This window comes from Spea bombifrons, chromosome 2 (assembly GCF_027358695.1).
Source record: "Spea bombifrons isolate aSpeBom1 chromosome 2, aSpeBom1.2.pri, whole genome shotgun sequence".
NCBI classification, from domain to species: Eukaryota; Metazoa; Chordata; class Amphibia; order Anura; family Pelobatidae; genus Spea; species Spea bombifrons.
In genome coordinates, this window is record NC_071088.1 from 47,969,494 (window position 1) to 47,988,706 (window position 19,213).

General features: G+C 41.0%; 2 protein-coding genes and 1 non-coding gene across 3 annotated transcripts; 1 reads left to right on the forward strand and 2 right to left on the reverse strand.

Moving 5' to 3' along the window:
• Positions 1-1,534: 1,534 nt before the first annotated feature.
• On the forward strand, positions 1,535-11,355 carry CFAP276 (cilia and flagella associated protein 276). The gene is made up of 5 exons (XM_053457837.1): positions 1,535-1,674; positions 6,531-6,647; positions 7,181-7,296; positions 8,693-8,808; positions 11,212-11,355. The coding sequence occupies exons 1-5, from the start codon at positions 1,600-1,602 to the stop codon at positions 11,280-11,282; spliced, it is 495 nt and encodes a 164-aa protein (XP_053313812.1). The 5' UTR covers positions 1,535-1,599; the 3' UTR covers positions 11,283-11,355.
• A 184-nt stretch (positions 11,356-11,539) lies between these two features.
• Positions 11,540-11,914, reverse strand: LOC128476082 (small Cajal body-specific RNA 2). Its single transcript, XR_008347106.1, has one exon. It is a non-coding gene; the product is annotated as a small Cajal body-specific RNA 2 (non-coding RNA).
• A 4,258-nt stretch (positions 11,915-16,172) lies between these two features.
• Positions 16,173-18,247, reverse strand: TMEM167B (transmembrane protein 167B). Its single transcript, XM_053457839.1, has 3 exons — positions 18,091-18,247; positions 17,625-17,756; positions 16,173-16,990 (listed from the first exon to the last, which is right to left on the reverse strand). The coding sequence occupies exons 1-3, from the start codon at positions 18,098-18,100 to the stop codon at positions 16,908-16,910; spliced, it is 225 nt and encodes a 74-aa protein (XP_053313814.1). The 5' UTR covers positions 18,101-18,247; the 3' UTR covers positions 16,173-16,907.
• Positions 18,248-19,213: the final 966 nt, after the last annotated feature.

Here is a 19,213-nt window from a genome sequence, read left to right on the forward strand (position 1 = left end):
GCAGAGCCGGCCGGCGGCATCAGCACGCACCGGCCGTTCAGATTACATTCCCAGCAATCTGATGGCCGCATAGTGATTGGAGCAGCGTGAGGGGTGAAAGGTCAGTGCGAGGGGGCGGAGCTTTCACCCCTCACGCTGCTCCCATCACTAGGCGGCCATCGCACACGGCTGCTGGGTGCCGATGCGGTCGGCCGGCGATACTGTAATACATTTTTAAAATTTAATATGGCAAGCCGGTCCAGCTTGCCATATTAAATTAAGAAAAAAGTATTATAGTAGCGCCGGCCGCATCAGCACCCAGCGGCCGCTCAGATTAGATTTCGGGCAGCCTGGGGGGCAATTGCCCCTGGTCCCAGCCCGCCCCTGGTCCCAGCCCACGGACCTTCCGGCCCACCGGGAAATTTCCCGGTATCCCGGTGGGCCAGTCCGGCCCTGATGACATGTATGTATTTTCATATCTTCTAATAAACGGAAAATTGAGAATAAAATGCAATTACTGATTATCATGTACTCGACCTTAACAGTATCTCCCATCTGTGCTTCACTCAGGTCATGCTGGCTTCCTGGAGAAACGCTGGACAGCTGGTGGCTGTAAAAATATACGTTGCATGAATTACATGTAGATTATATGGTTTTGCCAATTGTGATGAATGGCTAGGGGAATTTGGCCTATGCGTTACCCAATAGTTATACCCTTGTGAAACAGGAAGTCATGGTTGAACAATTTCCTGTACCTTGTCACCCAGGTGTACTAAAACATGTAAATATATACTTCAAATATATTTTTCTCATAATAATTTATAGGAGTGCCAATAATTGTGTCAGACATATGTTTAACTTTTTTTTTTTTTTTTTTTTTTTTACAAACATGTGCTGTATGTTTGAAATTGTTTGGTATCCCTGACAGCAGCATATTTTTGTTTTTTGTATTTTTTAAAGAGAAGCTCAAACAATTAAGACGATTTTCACAGCCTTCTTTGCTCATGTTTACCAAGGGTGCCAATATTAGCAGAGGGCAGTGTATGTGTGTGGGGGGGGCACAATAGATGATAGTTGAAAAATGTAAATGGCAGACAGGCAAGATACAAGAAAAAACGGTAAAGAAGATAAGGAAAGGTGTCAGCTAGTGAGATGCAAAAAATAAATAAGGCAAAAGAAATTACCAAAGAGGGGAGAAAAAAAGAACAGAAGGAAAAAAACTGCAAGGGGCAGATAGAGAGGGAAAAGGAGTTTACTAAAAACAGGAAATGCCTTGATGCAACTTTAAATGTAGGGGAAGTTCACAGAGCCCCTGTAAGCATTTGCTAAACGTTGTCTAATATAGGATTTTAATTGCTATGAAGCTGCTACCGTAAAATAAAAGAAAGAACACACATGTGCATTATACATTTATAGTATATACTATCCTTCTTAACATCTCTGTGTAATTTCAGTTAGGAGGAATAGACTTGTGGATTAGTACACCCCCTGCCTTTGTCATCATCACCTAGCAACACCTATCAACAAAAGGCTGCAGCTACATAATGTAAAGGGGCAAAGCAAAGGCTACCGGGCTTGTCACACGAAGATACCTAGGACCTCTTATCCTCGTATTAATCCATGCCACCCACAAGAAACCCATTCCCGTATCCACCTTACGAGAATGATAACACCTTCAGAGGGAGGGAAATGCAGGTAAGGGGGAAATGCTATTACAAAGTGCTAAGGATACATAATGGTATAGTTCTCAAACATTATATGGATGTACAGTAACTTTGGAAGTAATCGGTGATCACAAGCATAGATCCTATAGGGAGGGGACCAAAAGGGTGAATGTGTGCAGCTATTATACATTCAAATTTAGACAATTTATATAGGAAATTAAATAATTTGTTAAACAACGTCGCCTTTGTTCTGTCTGCGTGTTAGAAAGTGCTTTGAGGAATGCATTGATTTAACATTTCTGTACATGTACACCATAGGGTCTATTCACTAAAGAGGCTGTAGTCAGGAGAGTTTCATATCCATCACCAAGCCTAGTTAATGTCTGCTCTAAGAATAGCTTGGGTAGCTGTGTACAAAGTACTCGTGTTTGCTCGATTATAAGACAAGGTTTTGTTCAGAGCAAAAGTCTGACTATGAGACTAAGATCCAGATCCCGCGCAGCACTGTAGGGGACCTGGATCCTCCTGTCTTATGCCCCCCCCCCCCCAACTTACCAGTGCTTCTGACTCCCTGGTGTGTAGCCGGGGCAGCGTGTAGACGTCAACTTCCGTTGCAGCCGGAAAGAGGTGCGGTTAGCAGCGGGGGTTGTCTGCGTCCATCGCGCAGACCTTCCCCGGCTGTCAGTGAGGAGAGTTCCGGTGCGGGGAATGCTCACTGACAGCCGGGGAAGGTCTGCGCGATGGACGCAGACAACCCCAGCTGCTAACTGCACCTCCTTCCGGCTGTAGCGGAAGTTGCCTACGCGAATCACGTAGACGTCTACCCGCTGCCCGGATTAGTACCCCCCGGGAGTCAGAAGCACCGGTAATCTCTGTAGGCAGAGTGCTCTGTGAAATGCCTTTTAACCCCCTTAATGCCACTCTACCTCCAGAAATGCCTTATACCTCCCTATATGCCACTGTGCCCCATAATATGCCTGGCATATAGGGGTATAAGGCATTTCTGGAGGCAGAGTGGCATATAGGGGGTCAAAAGGCATATCATGGGGCACAGTGGCATATAGAGGGTTAAAGGGCATATCATGGGGCACAGTTGTATTTAGAGGGTTAAAAGGCATATCATGGGGCACAGTGGCATATAGAGGGGGTATAAGGCATTTCTGGGGCAGAGTGGCAAGCCTGGGGGCAAATGTGCATAACTGGGGGGCAGGTTGGAAAATAAAAGGAAATAAAAACAAAATATTTTTCTCAATCATAGCTTTTATTTAAAAAAAAATTAACATTTACTGGTAAAACTTTTTTCCTATAGGGTCGTCTTATATTCAGGCTTTTTCTTTTTTTCTTAAATTACCGTATTTGCTCGATTATAAGACGAGGTTTTTTTCAGAGCAAATGCTCTGAAAAATACCCCTCGTCTTATAATCGGGGTCGTCTTCTAATCAGACCTCAAATAGAGGTCTGATTAGGAGACTAAGATCCAGATCCCCCGCACCGCTGCAGGGGACCTGGATCCTCCTGTCGTCGCCCCCCCACACACACACACACACTTACCGGTGCTTCCGGAGGTGAAGTTGGCAGCGGGGGTTTGTATGCGTCCGTCGCAAATACCTTCCCCGACTGTCAGCGATCAGAGTTCAAGAGTTCCTGATCTCTGACAGCCGGGGAAGGTATTTGCGACGGACGCATACAAACCCCCGCTGCCAACTCCACCTCCTTCCGGCTGCCGCGGAAAGAGACGTCAACCCGCTGCCCCGGCAATACAGCAGGAAATTGGAAGCACCGGTAAGTAAGTGTCGGTAAGTAAGTGTGTGTGTGTGTGTGTGTGTGTAGGGCATTTCTGGAATGCCTTATACCCCTATATGCCACTCTGGCACTTAGGGGGTTAAAAGGCATATTATGGGGCAGAGTGGCATATAGGGAGGTATAAGGCATTTCAGGAGGCAGAGTGGCGTTAAGGGGGCATTTAATAGTGCACTCTGCCTCCTGAAATGCCTTATACCTCCCTATATGCCACTCTGCCCCATAATATGCCTTTTAACCCCCTAAATGCCAGAGTGGCATATAGGGGTATAAGGCATTTCTGGAGGCAGAGTGCTCTATATAATGCCTTTTTAACTCCCTTAATGCCACTCTGCCTCCTGGAATGCCTTATACCTCCCTATATGCCACTCTGCCCCATAATATGCATTTTAACCCCCTAAATGCCAGAATGGGATATAGGGGTATAAGGCATTTCTGGAGGCAGAGTGGCACATAGGGGGTCAAAAGGCATACCATGGGGCACAGTGGCATATAGAGGGTTAAAAGGCATATCATGGGCCACAGTGCCATATTGGTGTGGCAAGCCTGGGGGCAGATGTGCGTAACTGGGGGACAGGTTGGAAAATACAAGAAATAAAAACAAAAAAAAAATATTTTTCTCAATCATAGCTTTTATTAAAAAAAATAGTTTACATGAATTAACATTTACTGGTAAAACTTTTTTCCTTTAGGGTCGTCTTATATTCAGGCTTTTTCTTTTTTTCCTAAGTTAATATTCAGATTTTGGGGGGTCGTCTTATAATCAGGGTCGTCTTATAATCGAGCAAATACGGTAATATTCAGATTTTGGGGGGTCGACTTATAATCAAGCAAATGGTATATTTAAATCACTAAGACTCTTTAAGCCACCTCCCCGATTGAACTATGCATGGTGCAAAGAAGTTTGCTAGGGATGGTCTTTTATAATGCATAGTGAGTTTACAGAGTGGGAAACCATAACTCTATAACCTAATTTACCAAAGTGCATATTATTTTGTGCTTTATAGTGTGTACAAAATGAAACCTATTTTACTAATGTATTATTTCTCATTAGAAATGAACCAAACCACATTTCCTAAACCCATGCAAATGGTTTCCTGGAGGAACATATATAGAGTTTCTAAACTCAACCCCTTTCTGGCACCAGATTGATTAGCAAACAACAGTGACAAAAGCTTGACCAGGTTCAGTTGTGTTAAATGCTAAAACTGGCCAGAAGAGGTAAAACTGGTTATTTGGAAAAACAAAATCAATGATAATGGGTATTAACTTTAATCCAATTCAATTTGCATCCAAAGTTTGAAAAGTTTTTTTTTTCTGCCATGACAAACAGTAGTATGTTTCCGCCGAAAGGACCATTCATACTATCAAATCAAATCACAGAAATAAACACATTTGCAACCAACAGTGTAGTATAGCAATAACAGTCTCCTCTTGGCTATAAATGTAGAAAAACTGTTTTTTATACTTAGACATTACGCTATATCAAATCCTTGAAATTCCACAGTGAGATGTAACCATATATTATTCTGGGATACTTCATAACACTAACATGACATTCAGCTGCATTAGCAATTCAATGGCTATTGTACCTGTTTGCAAGGAAAACATTTGGTCCACTGGCTTTAAGGCATAGGATGCATGAAACTTCAGGTCCTACATAGAAACATCGAATTAAAAGAAGAAATAAAACCGCAACAAGAGGACACAAGCATAAACTAGAGGGGCAAAGGTTTAATGGTAACATCAGAAAATATTACTTTACGGAAAGGGTAGTGGACGCATGGAATAGCCTCCCAGTGGAAGTGGTAGATGTTAATACAGTGAAGTCATTTAAGCAAGCATGGGATAGGCATAATGCCAAGCTAAATATAGGATAAGGGCAAGTACTAAAGGAGAGTACTCAGAGGTTGGGCAGACTGGATGGGCCTACTGGTTCTTATCTGCCGTCACTTTCTATGTTTCTATGAATTTGATGGCAGATGAGAACTATTCAGCCCATCTAGTGTGCCCATTTTTCCTGAAATAAACACTCCTTTCAGGAACACCTTAATCAATCTTTGGACTTGTCTTAGATTTAAGATAGATTTACGCCTATCCCATGCCTGCCGTGCGCAAGTGCACTGTTATTCAAGGAATGCCCGATCACACGATCAGCATTTCATTACTGTAGGTGTCATTGCTGACACCCTGGACTTTCACTTGAGGACAGGAGAGCCTTAGCAGGGTGTTTCTAGACCCTGCTGGGCTTTTCCAATGCTCCTTCTCCTGGCTGATTCCAATTATTGCAATCTGCAATGCTTGCTTGCAGATAACTTCCACTATAAGTAAATTAAAAAAACTTCTATTATTTTAAAAGAAGGCCTTACGTCTCCTAAACAAAAATATGTATAACTTATGCGGTTTCATTAAATATATATAAAAAGGGGAATCATGCTTTAAAAAGCATATGGTAAAAATATTTCTGTGCTTTGGTTATGAAATCCTCCAGGACTAAAATGGTTAATCTACTCTTTAAACTAAAGGGGGGCCCATGTATAATAACATGTTGGTGTTTTGGTAAGCAATACCCTAGGTATTGTGGAAGCATTGGTAAGCACTCTGTCTACAACTTGGACAGACTTATTTTGTTCCCACACCAACCCAGGTCTGGCAAGTAGAAGATCCATTTTTATAATACCAGCCAAGGGCTTACATGTTTGTAATTTAATTTGGGCTGGGTTTCTGAAGATATGGCACCAGTGGTTGCTCTGTTTGGCAATCTGGTCCTCCAGCCAATCTTTTGGTTCGAGTTTGCAAAAGGGGTCATACCTAGTTTTGAAGAGGTGAACCCCAGAACATGAAAAAAACATTATCCATTATTCAATGGATAACTTGAAGTCTGGCTCTGAAGATTTTCATGTGCTAACACAGAAATTACTATTTTAAAAGGCGTGAATTCAAGTGTAAGATTTGCCTTTGGTGTCACTGGCCTATTTACTTCAAGCTTTCATGTTTTTTTTTATTATTTTAATAATAGCATAAGCATATGCTAATTTTCAGTTAAGTTCATATGTTTACATTAAAATGTATTTATGTGGCCCACAGAGAGCGACTTATAGAAACCCTCCTCACTTAGAACAACAGGAGGACCCGTGGAACCGTCTAAATGCCACACCAACCCTATCAAGCGCTAGGAGGACAGTTTATTATACTGATCCAGAGGTGAGCCAGAACGCTTCATGATGCTGTGCAGAGGTGCACAGTGAACTTCCCCGCAAGGCTTCTAGATGCTGGAGTGCTTCCTTTGAACCCAGTACTAATGATGTATGCTGTGATATATTTTATAATTATTAGTAGGCATCCATATAACGTGCTATATTTATTGAATCCTTGCATTTGCTTTATAATATAGCCTAAATCAATACCAATTTTAACCCCTTCAGTCCCAGGGGTTTTTGGTACCTCAAAGCCCGGAGCAATTTTTTTTCAGCATGGGAGAAGAGTTAGAAACATGGTTTCTCACTCTCCTCCCTGCACCGATCACACTGTGATCTCTATGCAAGTCCCCACGCGACCCGGAAGTTAATGCTCGATCGCGCTATTGGGCATTTAAAAATGTAACAGTTTTCCAGCGTTCGTGCCCAGCTGTCAGGGGGGAGTCCAGCCTATCAAATGATAATATATCACATGAGCTTATGTGATTTCCCTCCGTTAGTATCTATCTCCAATTATACAATGATTTTTTTTTTTTGCAGGCTCCATCTGACAGTTTAGATTTTCATCTGAAATCCTTGTATGATCATCATAATTCTCTCCTGAAGGACCGTAATGAAACACTGTTTCAGATGGAAACTTTAACAGACAGCCATGGGTGAGCAAATTTGTAAGCAAATAACAAAATCAAGAATAAGGAAAAGGGAGTGACAGCGCTACTTAATATAAATACAGTAACATATATCCTAAAATATAAAATTAGGCCACTCAACAAGCATGAGTAGCCGCTCCTTTTCAACACTTAAAAGTGAAAGATAATAGAACCAAACAACCCGGAGCACCACCAGTGAAAATAATGCATATGTGATAAACACAAAAATATACTTAATACTATCTCTTCAATGACTTTCCAGAGGGATGTTTTCTTCTTTAAGTGCTGTATATGGATAGAGAAAAACATACAATAGTGCTCTCTACATATTTGAGAGGTAGAATCCTTACACTAAAGGGAGCAACTTGCATACCTTCAAAAAGCCTCTGGGCATAGGATACCAAGGAGGAGTCTCATCTACACCATCTATTTAAACATTCATTTTGGGCTGGAAGTTGGATAAACGAAGTATCAGACTTGCATTTATTCACACATACCAAGTGCTTTGTGCGAGACTCCTTGTGGTTTCTTCAGGCATAAGCCTTATATTATATCCGTTAGTAAATTTGTTTTTATGGATTTCACTATGATTTGTTTTTTCATTTCTGTATAATTTGAGTCCATCCTCTGATTGTAGTTTCTGAACTTAACCTGTGGGGTGCCTGCCTATACACAATTGGTGAGCAACAAGTTGCTCCCTATTATGTAAGCAAGCACTTGGATTTTTCATACTGGATTCTACCTCTTGAATATACACTACTGTATTTTTATTTTTCTCAAGACGTACCATATGAAGAAAACATCCCTCTGAACAATCATTGAAGTGATAGTATTACACATATATTTGTGTTCATCAACTATATAATTTCACTGTTAATGCTCCAGGTTGTTTGGTCCTATTATCAAATAACATAATCACCCGCTATTTAGTAAAAGTGGTATAGGATGCCAGAATTGGACAAAGAGAGGATTAAAATACATACAAAATTCCATATAGGGCAGGGGCACTGGCAGCAGTTAGGAGATAAGCGTAAGCTCGGCCAACAATGTTCGATGCACACAATGCCCTTTGATGCATGTTTGCCAAATTAGACTGTATAAAAAAGCACAGAAAGGATATAGACATGGCATAAATGCTACCCAAATCCCTTGTTACTCTAGACAAGGGCCCAAAATGTTTAAATCAGGATCAATTTTGATTTAAATGAAAGCAGAATTCACACCCCTTGCCAGCTCTCCCATAATATAAGAAATTCCAGTAATGCTAGTGGCACACAGCACATTATAAAAAAAAAAGTTATTGCCAATAAAGAACAAATAAGAAGAGTCCCAATGACCAAAAAAAGGCACAATTTCACTATATGCTCTCAGTCCCAAGTCACTAACGCAGTTTCGCCTTCAGGAGGATCCTAAAAAACAGAGTGAAAGAGACACCACCTCCTCAGGAGGAAAAGTCAAATATCCGACAGTGGGTGAGTCCACAAAGAATCAGTGTATATAGCATCGATGGAGCCATTGGTGAGTGATATTTTTCAACCAATTTTTTTTTTATGATTCTATCAACTTTAAGAATTAATTTTGTCTTCAACCATTAAGAATCTAAAATCAGACCTTGAAAGGACAAAGAACTCCAACATATTAAAGAAGAGATGTGCAATCATACCCTAGAAGAACAAATAATACAAATCTGAAACAAAAATAGGGTTTAAGTATTTGCCAATTAAGATATAATAAAACAATTATCGGGGGTTAGGTGAAATCTCCTTTTCATAGTTAGTGGCTATTGGACATCAGTAGCATTGGTTTTAAAAATATATATAAAACGTTTACATTATGTAACTTATAAAACAGCATGCATGCACCGAAAGTGTTCCCATTTATTTAAATGGAAGCATCTGGACTACCACGTGTTAGCTAATCCAAGTTTAAAAGATGAATTGGATTAATAGAACACCCTTTTGCAATTGTGCTAGCACTGCTATAAATTTCCTGTAAACAGGAAGCGCGACCCCAAACCTTTGAACAGTAGTGTAATATGTATATATATTGTATGACCAAAAGTATGTGGACACCTCTCCTAATTATTACATTTTTGTGCTTCAGCCAAACATTGATAATAGGTGTATAAAATCACATCAGCATGACTTCTCCATAGACAAACATTGGCTGTTAATGGGTCATAATGGAGAGCTCAGTGAGATTAACAATGACACTGTCATAGGATGTCACATTTGCCACAAATCCGTTTGTGAAAATTCCACCCTGCTAGATCTGTGTGCTATTATTGCAAAATGAAGTATCAACAGCTCAATCATGAAGTGGTAAACCACACTCACTGGTGGTGCACGTAAAAAAAAATATTTGCCTGTCTTCTGTAGCATCACTTGCTACAGTTCCAAACTGCCTCCGGACTCAACATCAGCACATGCACACAGGGAATGAAATGGGTTTCCATGGCTGAGCGGCCGCACACAACCTTAAAATCACTAGGCACGATGCCAAGTGTCGACTGGAAAGGTGTAAAGCGCACTGCCACAGGAATATGGAGCAATGGAAATTTGTTCTTTGGAGCGATGGATCACAATTCACTGGAAGTCAGATGGACAAATCTGTGTTCGGTGGATGCCAGAATAGCACTACCTACTGGATGCATGGCGCCTACTGTATAGTTGGTTAGAGGAGCCGTAATAGTCTGGGCTGTTTTTCAGGGTTACATTACATTTATTTGTAAAGCACCAGCAGATTCCGCAGCGCAGTTAGTCAGAACAACAATTTAGCAACACATACAATAACAAACCGGTGCAAAGGAGAAGAGGGCCCTGCTCTTGCGATCTCACAATCTGGGCTAGTCCCCTTATTTCCAGAGAAAGGAAAGGCTTTTTCAGCACACAACTGTACGCTTCCAGCACCATGTCCTTTCCTGTTTCAGTGGTGTGCAAGGTCCATAAAGACATGGCTTGATAAATTCAATCTGGAGGAGCTCATGTGGCCTTTGCAGAACCCTACTGACCTTACAAATACTCTTTTGGCTGAACAGTCACAAATTCCCCTCAGACACACTTCCAAGCCTCGTGGAAGGCTTTCCCATTAGAGCGAAGGGTGTTGTAGCATGTCCATATTAATACCTTTCGGAGCAGGGTGTCCAGCAAGCTAATACAGGTGTGATTGTTAAGTGTCCACATACATATAAATGTAAAGTGTATATACCGTGAAAAGACTAGGAAAACTTTCCTGACCCCTGCACCCGCAGGATTTTCTATAAACTACACATGCACTGCAGCATGATATTAACAGGTTATCACACAGCGATCCCACTCTGTTCATGAATTTAAACTCTATTAAAAAAGGAATGGTAATAGTTTTACATGTAATACAAAACCACTCCATTGGTTGCCATGGTGATTACCACAAATGTACTAAAAATACCTTTCGGTATTTGCGTAGTTCGGTATTTGCTTAGTTCTGAGCTAATAAACTAATGTTAGTGAAAGTGATGATTAAAGTACAAATCTTTTTCATGAAAGCTTGATTAGCAGAGCAGATGTGTAAGGGAGAGGACAGTTTCCACATTAGTTTAGCCTACGTCATTCATATTGACCAGTAAAGCTACCCAGAATCCCACCTCCCCAATCTATACCTCAAGCGCAATATAAAAAGATGACCGATGTTTATAACCTCATTTAATGTCTTTGTATGTAATTCTCCATCAAAGTACACGCACCTTAACAGAGTGAGAGTGTGTGATCATATGCATGTCTTTCAGATGCTAATGAGTACAAAATACTTTGTATTGAAACGTACACAAACAATGCTGGAGTGTACATGTTCATTTGCACACGCAGGGTGGTTAGGTAAAAGGGGACGTGTTAACATGGGCCAGTTTGCAGATTAATGCTCATTTTCCTTTTTTCCCGCTTTCAGTAAGCCAGCACACAGCGGCAACCAACCGAGGATACTCCCGTAAACAAGATGGCGGCTACTACAGCATCTGACAGAGATACCACCGCTGTTCATTGCAATTCATGTTCCACACGAGAAAATAAATAAAATGCATAATAAAACGAACGTGTGACTCCTGTTACCCACGAGGAATGTAAGGCTATGCACGGAACTCAAGACATCAATACATCAGGCGAATCGGGGAAACTGATCCTACTGTTTGGGGTGCCGCTTGAAAAACACAAACACACATACACTGCTTCATCGCCAGGCATTGTGTGAGTCCGCGGGCCAAGGCCAGCTGCTTACTCCAGATCAGAATCGCTTATATACTCACAGACCAGGCGTAGAAGGGCAAAAACCCTACACCGCTGGTTTAGTATATCTGATCAATTCATCATATCAAGAGTTGCAGCCTGAAGACCTGAGCTCAGCGCACACAGCCACAGAGGCTTAGCGTGACGTGCTTTTTATCATCTCTCCCCTGGCACAGACTGCAATACACAGGGAGATCAAATAAGATCAGTGTGTAATAGAAAATTAGGAGCGGCAGCACAAACACACACACAAACACTCGCCCACTCGCCCACTCGCCCACTCGCCCACTCGCCCACTCGCCCACTCGCCCACTCGCCCACACACCTTCCGCCCTGCTGCTGCTCCTGGAATACTTCCGCCCATGCATCCGCTTTATATTGGTTCCACCTGCAATGCATGATGGGCACCCTACTGCCTCTTCCTGTTACTACAACCAAAAGAAAAATACTGCCGCAACGTGGCGGGAGGAGTTTCGTTATTTTCCATTATCCAGAAATGAACCCCCAGTCGCAGATTAAGGCAGACGATAGTGTACTTTGGCTAATTTATTTTCTAATTGGCTAATTAGATTTCCTTTAACATTAATACACAATGATTTGTATTCACATTTCACAAAGCGTGTACTGTGTATACGTTTGTAATTTTTCAGAATATCATGTTTGTGATCATAGGTGGGGCAAAAACCTCCCTTGTTTAGTAGGGACGCTATCTCTGGGAATTGGAACCCACATGCCCCGTTTTCTCTTGCCATTTTTCATATTGAAGGGTATGGGAATATAACATTGCTCTTCAGTCCTAAATTCATACGAATTTGTATAGATCGCATCACCAAATGTCTAGCTTTGGATATTTGCTTTATCATCTCCACTGCCTCTTAAGGTCTAACTGAAGTTCATGCTGATGCTTAACAACCCATGTTTAATTGCCCCTCTCTATTAAATACATATTAAAAACACTGCCGGTTTCCGTGAATGGAAAGAAAGCTTATGTCAATCATTTAATCAAAAAAGTTACATGTCCCTAATCAGTACCCCATGTGCCATATAAAAAGCAAATGACAGATGTTTACAACTTTGCATATAATCATACGTCAGAGTACATGCACCTTAACATAAAGCTAGCCCTGGGCATCTCACTGGTAGTCACATAATTCCATTGTGCAAGTGATGTTTGCCAAAGGTGTGCCTGCACTACAAATCACAGCAGGAAACATTCTTATTTGGCATACGAAAGACATTTTCTTACACTGTATATATATGTACCGTTTGTGGAGTCTATCATATGAATACGGCTTTCAGAAGCTAATGAGGCTTTGAAAGAAATATAAATAATGGTGTATTGTTCATGTTTATTTGCACACACGGCCCGGTTAGGTAAGGGGCGGATGTGTCGCAACACAACCAGTTTGCATACGAGAACTAATTTTCTTTTCTATTTGAAATGCTGGGAGTTATGATACAGGATTGCCACCTCGTTAATAATTCCTAGTTATCACTGGGCCTGCACTGGTCATCTATCACACTGGGCAAGATTTAAGATGGGTCCTAAAAATATCTCCAAACATCTACCCTTTGCATTATCATCTCCACTGCTTCATGAGGTCTAGCAGGATTACTGCTTCATAAGGTTATGTGGATGCTAACAACCCACGTCTCTCTCCATCAGAGACATCCGTTCTGCCATTTTTCTGTAGCAAAGTTGCCCAAGATCCTGGAGGTCCACTTGGCTGACAGCACACATTACTCACTACTGTGCTGCAGTGTGTGGCCACAACAGCTGCATGAGTATAAAGAAACATAACCTGTGTATCCAGCCAGTAGCCGCTGGTGCCAGAGCCACCTAATCATCTTCATTCTGGCCCTGATTACCAGGATTGAGTAAACCAATGCCACGTATCATAGGCGTATATATAATTCTGTGTGTTATAGACATAAAAGATATTATGTATGAAGGTGTATTTGTCAAAACAGTAATGCATTTGCAACAGGATTCGTACCTGGAAGAAATCACCAAGTATAAAAAGCCTATTTAGAAAAGACTGCATTGAAAAAAAAAGAAGAAATCGAAACGCAAATCCAACTTAGAGGCTAAACTCACCGTGGACCATAGCAAATTCAATACAAAACTCATTGAAGATTGCATCTAAATACTGAATTTATTTTTAGTTTTCCAGCAAGTTAGTAACATTTCCTTTGACTTTAATCTTGAGCCAAGTTCATTGTGAAGTCAAAGGGACATGCTAAATCAAACTTTAAACTGTACTCTGACTTGAACCACGTTCTGCAGTAGTTTAACATTTCTAAAATGGGTTGTTAATAAACATCAAGTCCCTCTTTGATCGTATCACAAAGTATAATCAAGGAAGCAAGACATGTAGATTAGTGTATATATTAAATCTGTATATATAGTCCAACTCGTCTAGAAAACCAATTTCCTAAACTGTTTTTGTTCCATTGGCTTCAGTCTATCCATTAATATTCACTCTAAACCAGAAAAAAACACCTGTATTCAACAAATCTTGGATGTCAGGAAGTTACTGCTGGTGTCTGAGAATCAGGGAAATTAGAGAATTTCACCATATGATCTACTCTATAAAAATTACCTCATCACAGTGTCGGGGAAATGTTGAGAACATGGCTCAATGAAGCGTATAGGAGCCACTTTAAGTTTGCTAGGTTTGCTTATATAGATTATATGCACACACATATGTTCTACATAGTGATTATACTATTACTTTCCCCCTACCTACCACCAAGCACTCTACATCAACCCCCAGGTTCACCCACCCTTTTTTTGGGGGGGGGACTTAGTTGTACGCCCTGCTATATGTAACGAGAATGGCCTTTTATGCCTTCCTTATTCAAAATTGAAACTGCTTTGCACTCATGATTTGGGGTCACTTGCAGCCATGTAACGCTGACATACCACACAAACGCAGTATCTTTGTACTCAGGAGAAGTGTGGGATAAATTCTGTGCTCCCATTATACTTATGGTTGCAGTGGACCACCTAGGTAAGATGTCTGAAATCTTCAAGCAGTGCTTTTTTAGAGAATATATTTTATGGGGTTTAATTCATGTTCGGGACCTCTACTGTGTCTCATAATACGTTGGCCTGGTAAAGTGATCTGTACAAAATTAGAACGTTAGAAGACGCGCATGTTCCAGTATTCTGTGAAATATGCCTTACATGTTGGGTATTGCTGTACTCGGGTGGTGGTTTTGAATACAAATAAGTTGTTTCAATAATTGCATGTACTCAGGGAAAGAGATAATTTTTATGTCAATGTTTGACGTAGGTTGGAGCTAAAATGTTTAAAAAGTCTTAAGATGATCCTAGCGAAATACTTTTGGTTGGAAAAATATATACTTTTACACAGCAGTTTTGCTTTTTCTAGCTGCTACTGAAAACAGTGATGCACGTCTTTCATGTTTACCTTCGTAACTACCAAAATAAATGGAAATACCGTATTGGCTCGGATATAGGCCGCCCCCGTATATAGGCCGCACCCTAAAAGTTTGGTGCTTTTTTAAAGAGAGTTTTTTTCTTTAAAAAAGCACCAAAAAACATGCTGCTACTCTGTCCCCCCCCCGAGATATGCTGCCACTCTGTCCTCTCCCCCCCCCCCCGAGATATGCTGCATCTATGCACATCGTGTATACAACTCCCGGTGCCGGCACTCAGCGGATGTGCCGGCACCGTAAGTTGTATACGCGTATTGCGTAGAAGTCTTCCGCCGGCCCTGCAAGACACCCGGGAGTCTGCTCTGGTAAGTCGGGGGGGGTGTGTGTAAAATGCATCGTGCGGACGTTCGGACGATGCGCTTAGACAACCTCCCGTGCCGGCACTCCCCCCATGGGAAGTGCTGGCACGGGAGGCTGTCTGAGCGTATCAGACAGTAGGATACGGGTCCCCTGCACCGCTGCGGGGGATCTGTATCCTAACCCCGCTGCCTGCCCGGCGCCCGAATAGACCCCGAATATAGGCCGCACCCCCACTTTAAAGACTTAAAGTGGGGGAAAAAAGTGCGGCCTATATTCGGGCCAATACGGTACTAGGCAGATAAAGCTTTTCCAAAATCATAACTACATAAATATACGTATATTTTTTATTTGCACTGGCTATGCATAGTTTTCATAGGTGAAACTATGAGAAAAAAACATTTAATTCTTATACTAAATGTTTATATTATTTAAAAAGAAAAAACTCTAGGTTTTCAAAGAAAAAAAAACTATACATTTGCAGGGAAATCACAGAATAAAGACATGTCAAAACATGAAAATTGAAGAAAAAAAAAAAAAAAACAAAAAAAAAACCATATAATGACCTTGGTCTTTAGGGGGTTAAAATCTCATTAGTACGCAGATTGAACTTCTTGTTTGCATTACTAGTGCAGCAATAGCTACTGATACGCGTTAGACAGCTTCTAGGAGAGGTGAGGTGAAAGGATGCAAACTTACTGTAGAGAAGGAACTTCGCTATACAAGCCACTGAACACAGCTTAGGTAAAACACTTATGCGATAACTCATGGAACTAGGTTTATACCAGTATATATCTGCCCTCACACAAAAGGTTAAACTGAAGTTACATTAAGGTATAATAATGTCACCGTTGGATTTAAAACTGGTTCTAAATCATTTTTTATTTAAATGTAAAATTCACCCTGACATCATATAATGGATAATCATGCAAACCCCGTGGAGGCATATATATGGAAAGGGGAGGGGGCCACATAAAACACAGCTAATTTAAGTATTAGGACATGACAGAATTATTCCCACTAAACGTCATCACGTTGTGTTTTTATTCTCCTCGACATGTAATTAACAAGCCAAGACACTATTTCCATTATATATATATCACCTTGATATTTAATATGTCTGCTGAACCAATAATTAGCACTGCTTGTATATTAAACCGATTTTGCATTGTTTAAAAATATTTCAGCTTGTATAATCACAGCGCATAAGAGATACCATCACAGAAAGGAAAGGAATAAATATGTTTTCATAGGAAGGGGGTTTAAAATGATACCATAATCATAGGATTTGTATTTGTGGAAACAGTTGACCCTGCTTGACACTGGAGCAGCATTGTAAAGATAGCGTTCCTTAATAAAATGGAGGTGTTAACTATGTCTTCCACATCAACTGTTACAAAATGGGTTTGTATTATAGAGTAGAGGCAAAAATGGCTTCCTGATGGGGCAACGATGTACAGCCCATGTCACTGCAGGAGGGAGCGTTGCCAAATCAGTCCAAACTCTGCTTTTCCAGTCAGTCCATGGAATTCTCCAGCTCCCTTGGCATTCTACTATGTTCGCTTCTGGTTCCAAAACTTGGTACGGGTTGAATGGAAGTCACTTTATAAACAGGACATAGAAGGCCATGGTAAAGCAGGAAACAGCAACAGCCAAATGCAAACGGGAGCCGATAACTGCAGCTGTACAAGAAACTTTATATGAGATTCAGCACATAGCAAACAGATCACAAATATATACATACTTTCGGAATGTGAACGTAAAAGTATTGTAAACCGGGAATATACACGGGGGAAATAATCTTCTGAATTACATGCCAAAAGGGCTCCAATGGCCACATTGTTTGTTGATGGATTAATGAGCTACGTAATGCCACCCTCTCTGTATTTATGTCTGAATTTGTGCAGTGTGTCACTCAAACATTGTATGGCTGTTAACATGATGTAATAAGCAAGAGCATACGTCAAAGAAGATAAATGCAGTCCGGCCCGATACGATTAGGTGGCCTGGCACATCTTCTGAGTAGCTCCACTGTCAGGAAAGGTGGCCACGTATTTCCCCAGACAAATGTACATTTCACCTACTGATGACCGGCACGTGTAAAACTCTAACATGCAGTATGTGAATTATGAAACTGATTCCCATCTGTCAACACGTGCATCCTATGCACAACATGGGAGAATTATTCACGTGCTAGTTAGCAACATCCTAGAGTTGGGTCCATCAGGACGTACTTGAACCAAAGGTGGCAAACATGAGTAACAACAATATTTGCTTTGCCAGACCCCCCCCACTTATGAGGCTGTATACTATTACCTTTATAGAACACTCCCCATACACCCTTCTTCTCAGACAGGAGCCAAGTGCGCAAACGGGGTACCTTCCTGAAGTATGCGCAGGTGCAGATAAAGAGGAGAGCAAAGACCAGGAGTCCGTCCAGGGAGTAGGCTAAGGAGAGACAAAGCAAATCTCTATATATTTACACACAACAGGAAATTACACATATACATACATTATGTATGTGTATATATATATATATATATATATATATATATATATATATATATATATATATATATATATACACACATACACTACGGAGACAAAACATAAGAACAGACTTCAAATGTGAAACGTGTACAGTGATGAGATGTAATAAAAAAGTACGAATTTCAGCGAGACTTTCAAGAAAACATACAGACACAAAACCTCTCTGTGCGCGTTGAAAAAGACAAAACAATTGTCTCGCGTGGGCACTCGTAGTATGTTAACGACCCCTTACCGTTAGTCATGTCGACTATAATCTCGATTTCTCCCTGCTGGTGCTTCGGTTCTTCACTTCCTGGTCCACCTCACCAAGCAACAGCCAGATCCGGGACACCAATTTCGTAAGCCGTAGGCGGCCATATTTGGTGATGGCAAGCGTCAGGGCAACTTAAGTGCGCTTGCGTGTAAACTCTACCTCACTTCCGCAGCGGTATTTTAATACGGTGTTTATTCACTATATTATACCTATATTTTGCAGCATGGCCGTCTTTGATTGGGACTGACAATGCGTTAGGCGAGTGTTAATGGCTTAATAACGCCGTTCTGTCTGCATACATGATCACTACCATCCATGTTTCTCTGACGCGCTTTCACCGACATGGATTGCATACTCTTATGGTTCTGCATGGTCTGTTAGTTTGGACACCTCCTTGTGGCTGTATGGTTAACTGCACATTTTAAAAACACCGTTTTTTTTTTTTATTTTGTTGCCCAAAAGTATTCAAAGACCAGGTTCCCACTTAAGCCTTAATTCGCGGTCCCGGCCCTTTAAGGCCAGCAGCCGTCCGCTGATGTAAGCATCACCTACATCTAGAGATGCGCACTCGTATGCTACATTTTTATACTCGTGTAGTGTGCGGATGGGCATGTCGAGCCCAAAGTTACATACAAACGCTCGACTCAAATAAAAAGGGGTTTTCTATTAAAAGTTTTTAGAACCTTCCTCCTTTGTGGTCAAAAAATGGGAAAATGCTTTCACTGCGTCTGCAGGATTCACCTGAGTTTGACTGGCTGTAAATATATCTTATATGGAGATGTTTAATCACAGTAAGTGGAAGATTAAAAATGCTGAGCTGTACAAACCGTAGAGTGATACAATTTACCAGCAGGCGTCAACTACTGAAGAAACGCACCACTAATGAACTAAAGCATAATGAGAGTGAAGTAGATATGATGTTATCATGTGAATTCTACTGATGACACAATAACAGGCAAGTGTACGATGAAGTAAAAAGGGCATTATAGAATGGAATGGGAGTCTCTCTCTCATGCATTATTGATAAAAGTCTCGTCTTTCTTTCAGGTAAATAGGCTGTTTAATTTAAAATGCCACATGCTGCGAAACCCTGGATTATCTA

Coding starts and splice junctions, on each gene's coding strand:
- CFAP276 (XM_053457837.1), top strand. CDS start 1,600: ATGCCACCCACAAGAAACCCATTCCCGTATCCACCTTACGAGAATGAT. Junction 7,297..8,692: donor ACTTTAACAGACAGCCATGG/GTGAGCAAATTT, acceptor TTTCGCCTTCAG/GAGGATCCTAAAAAACAGAG. Junction 8,809..11,211: donor TAGCATCGATGGAGCCATTG/GTGAGTGATATT, acceptor TCCCGCTTTCAG/TAAGCCAGCACACAGCGGCA.
- TMEM167B (XM_053457839.1), bottom strand. Junction 16,991..17,624: donor ATGGGGAGTGTTCTATAAAG/GTAATAGTATAC, acceptor TTTCTTGTACAG/CTGCAGTTATCGGCTCCCGT.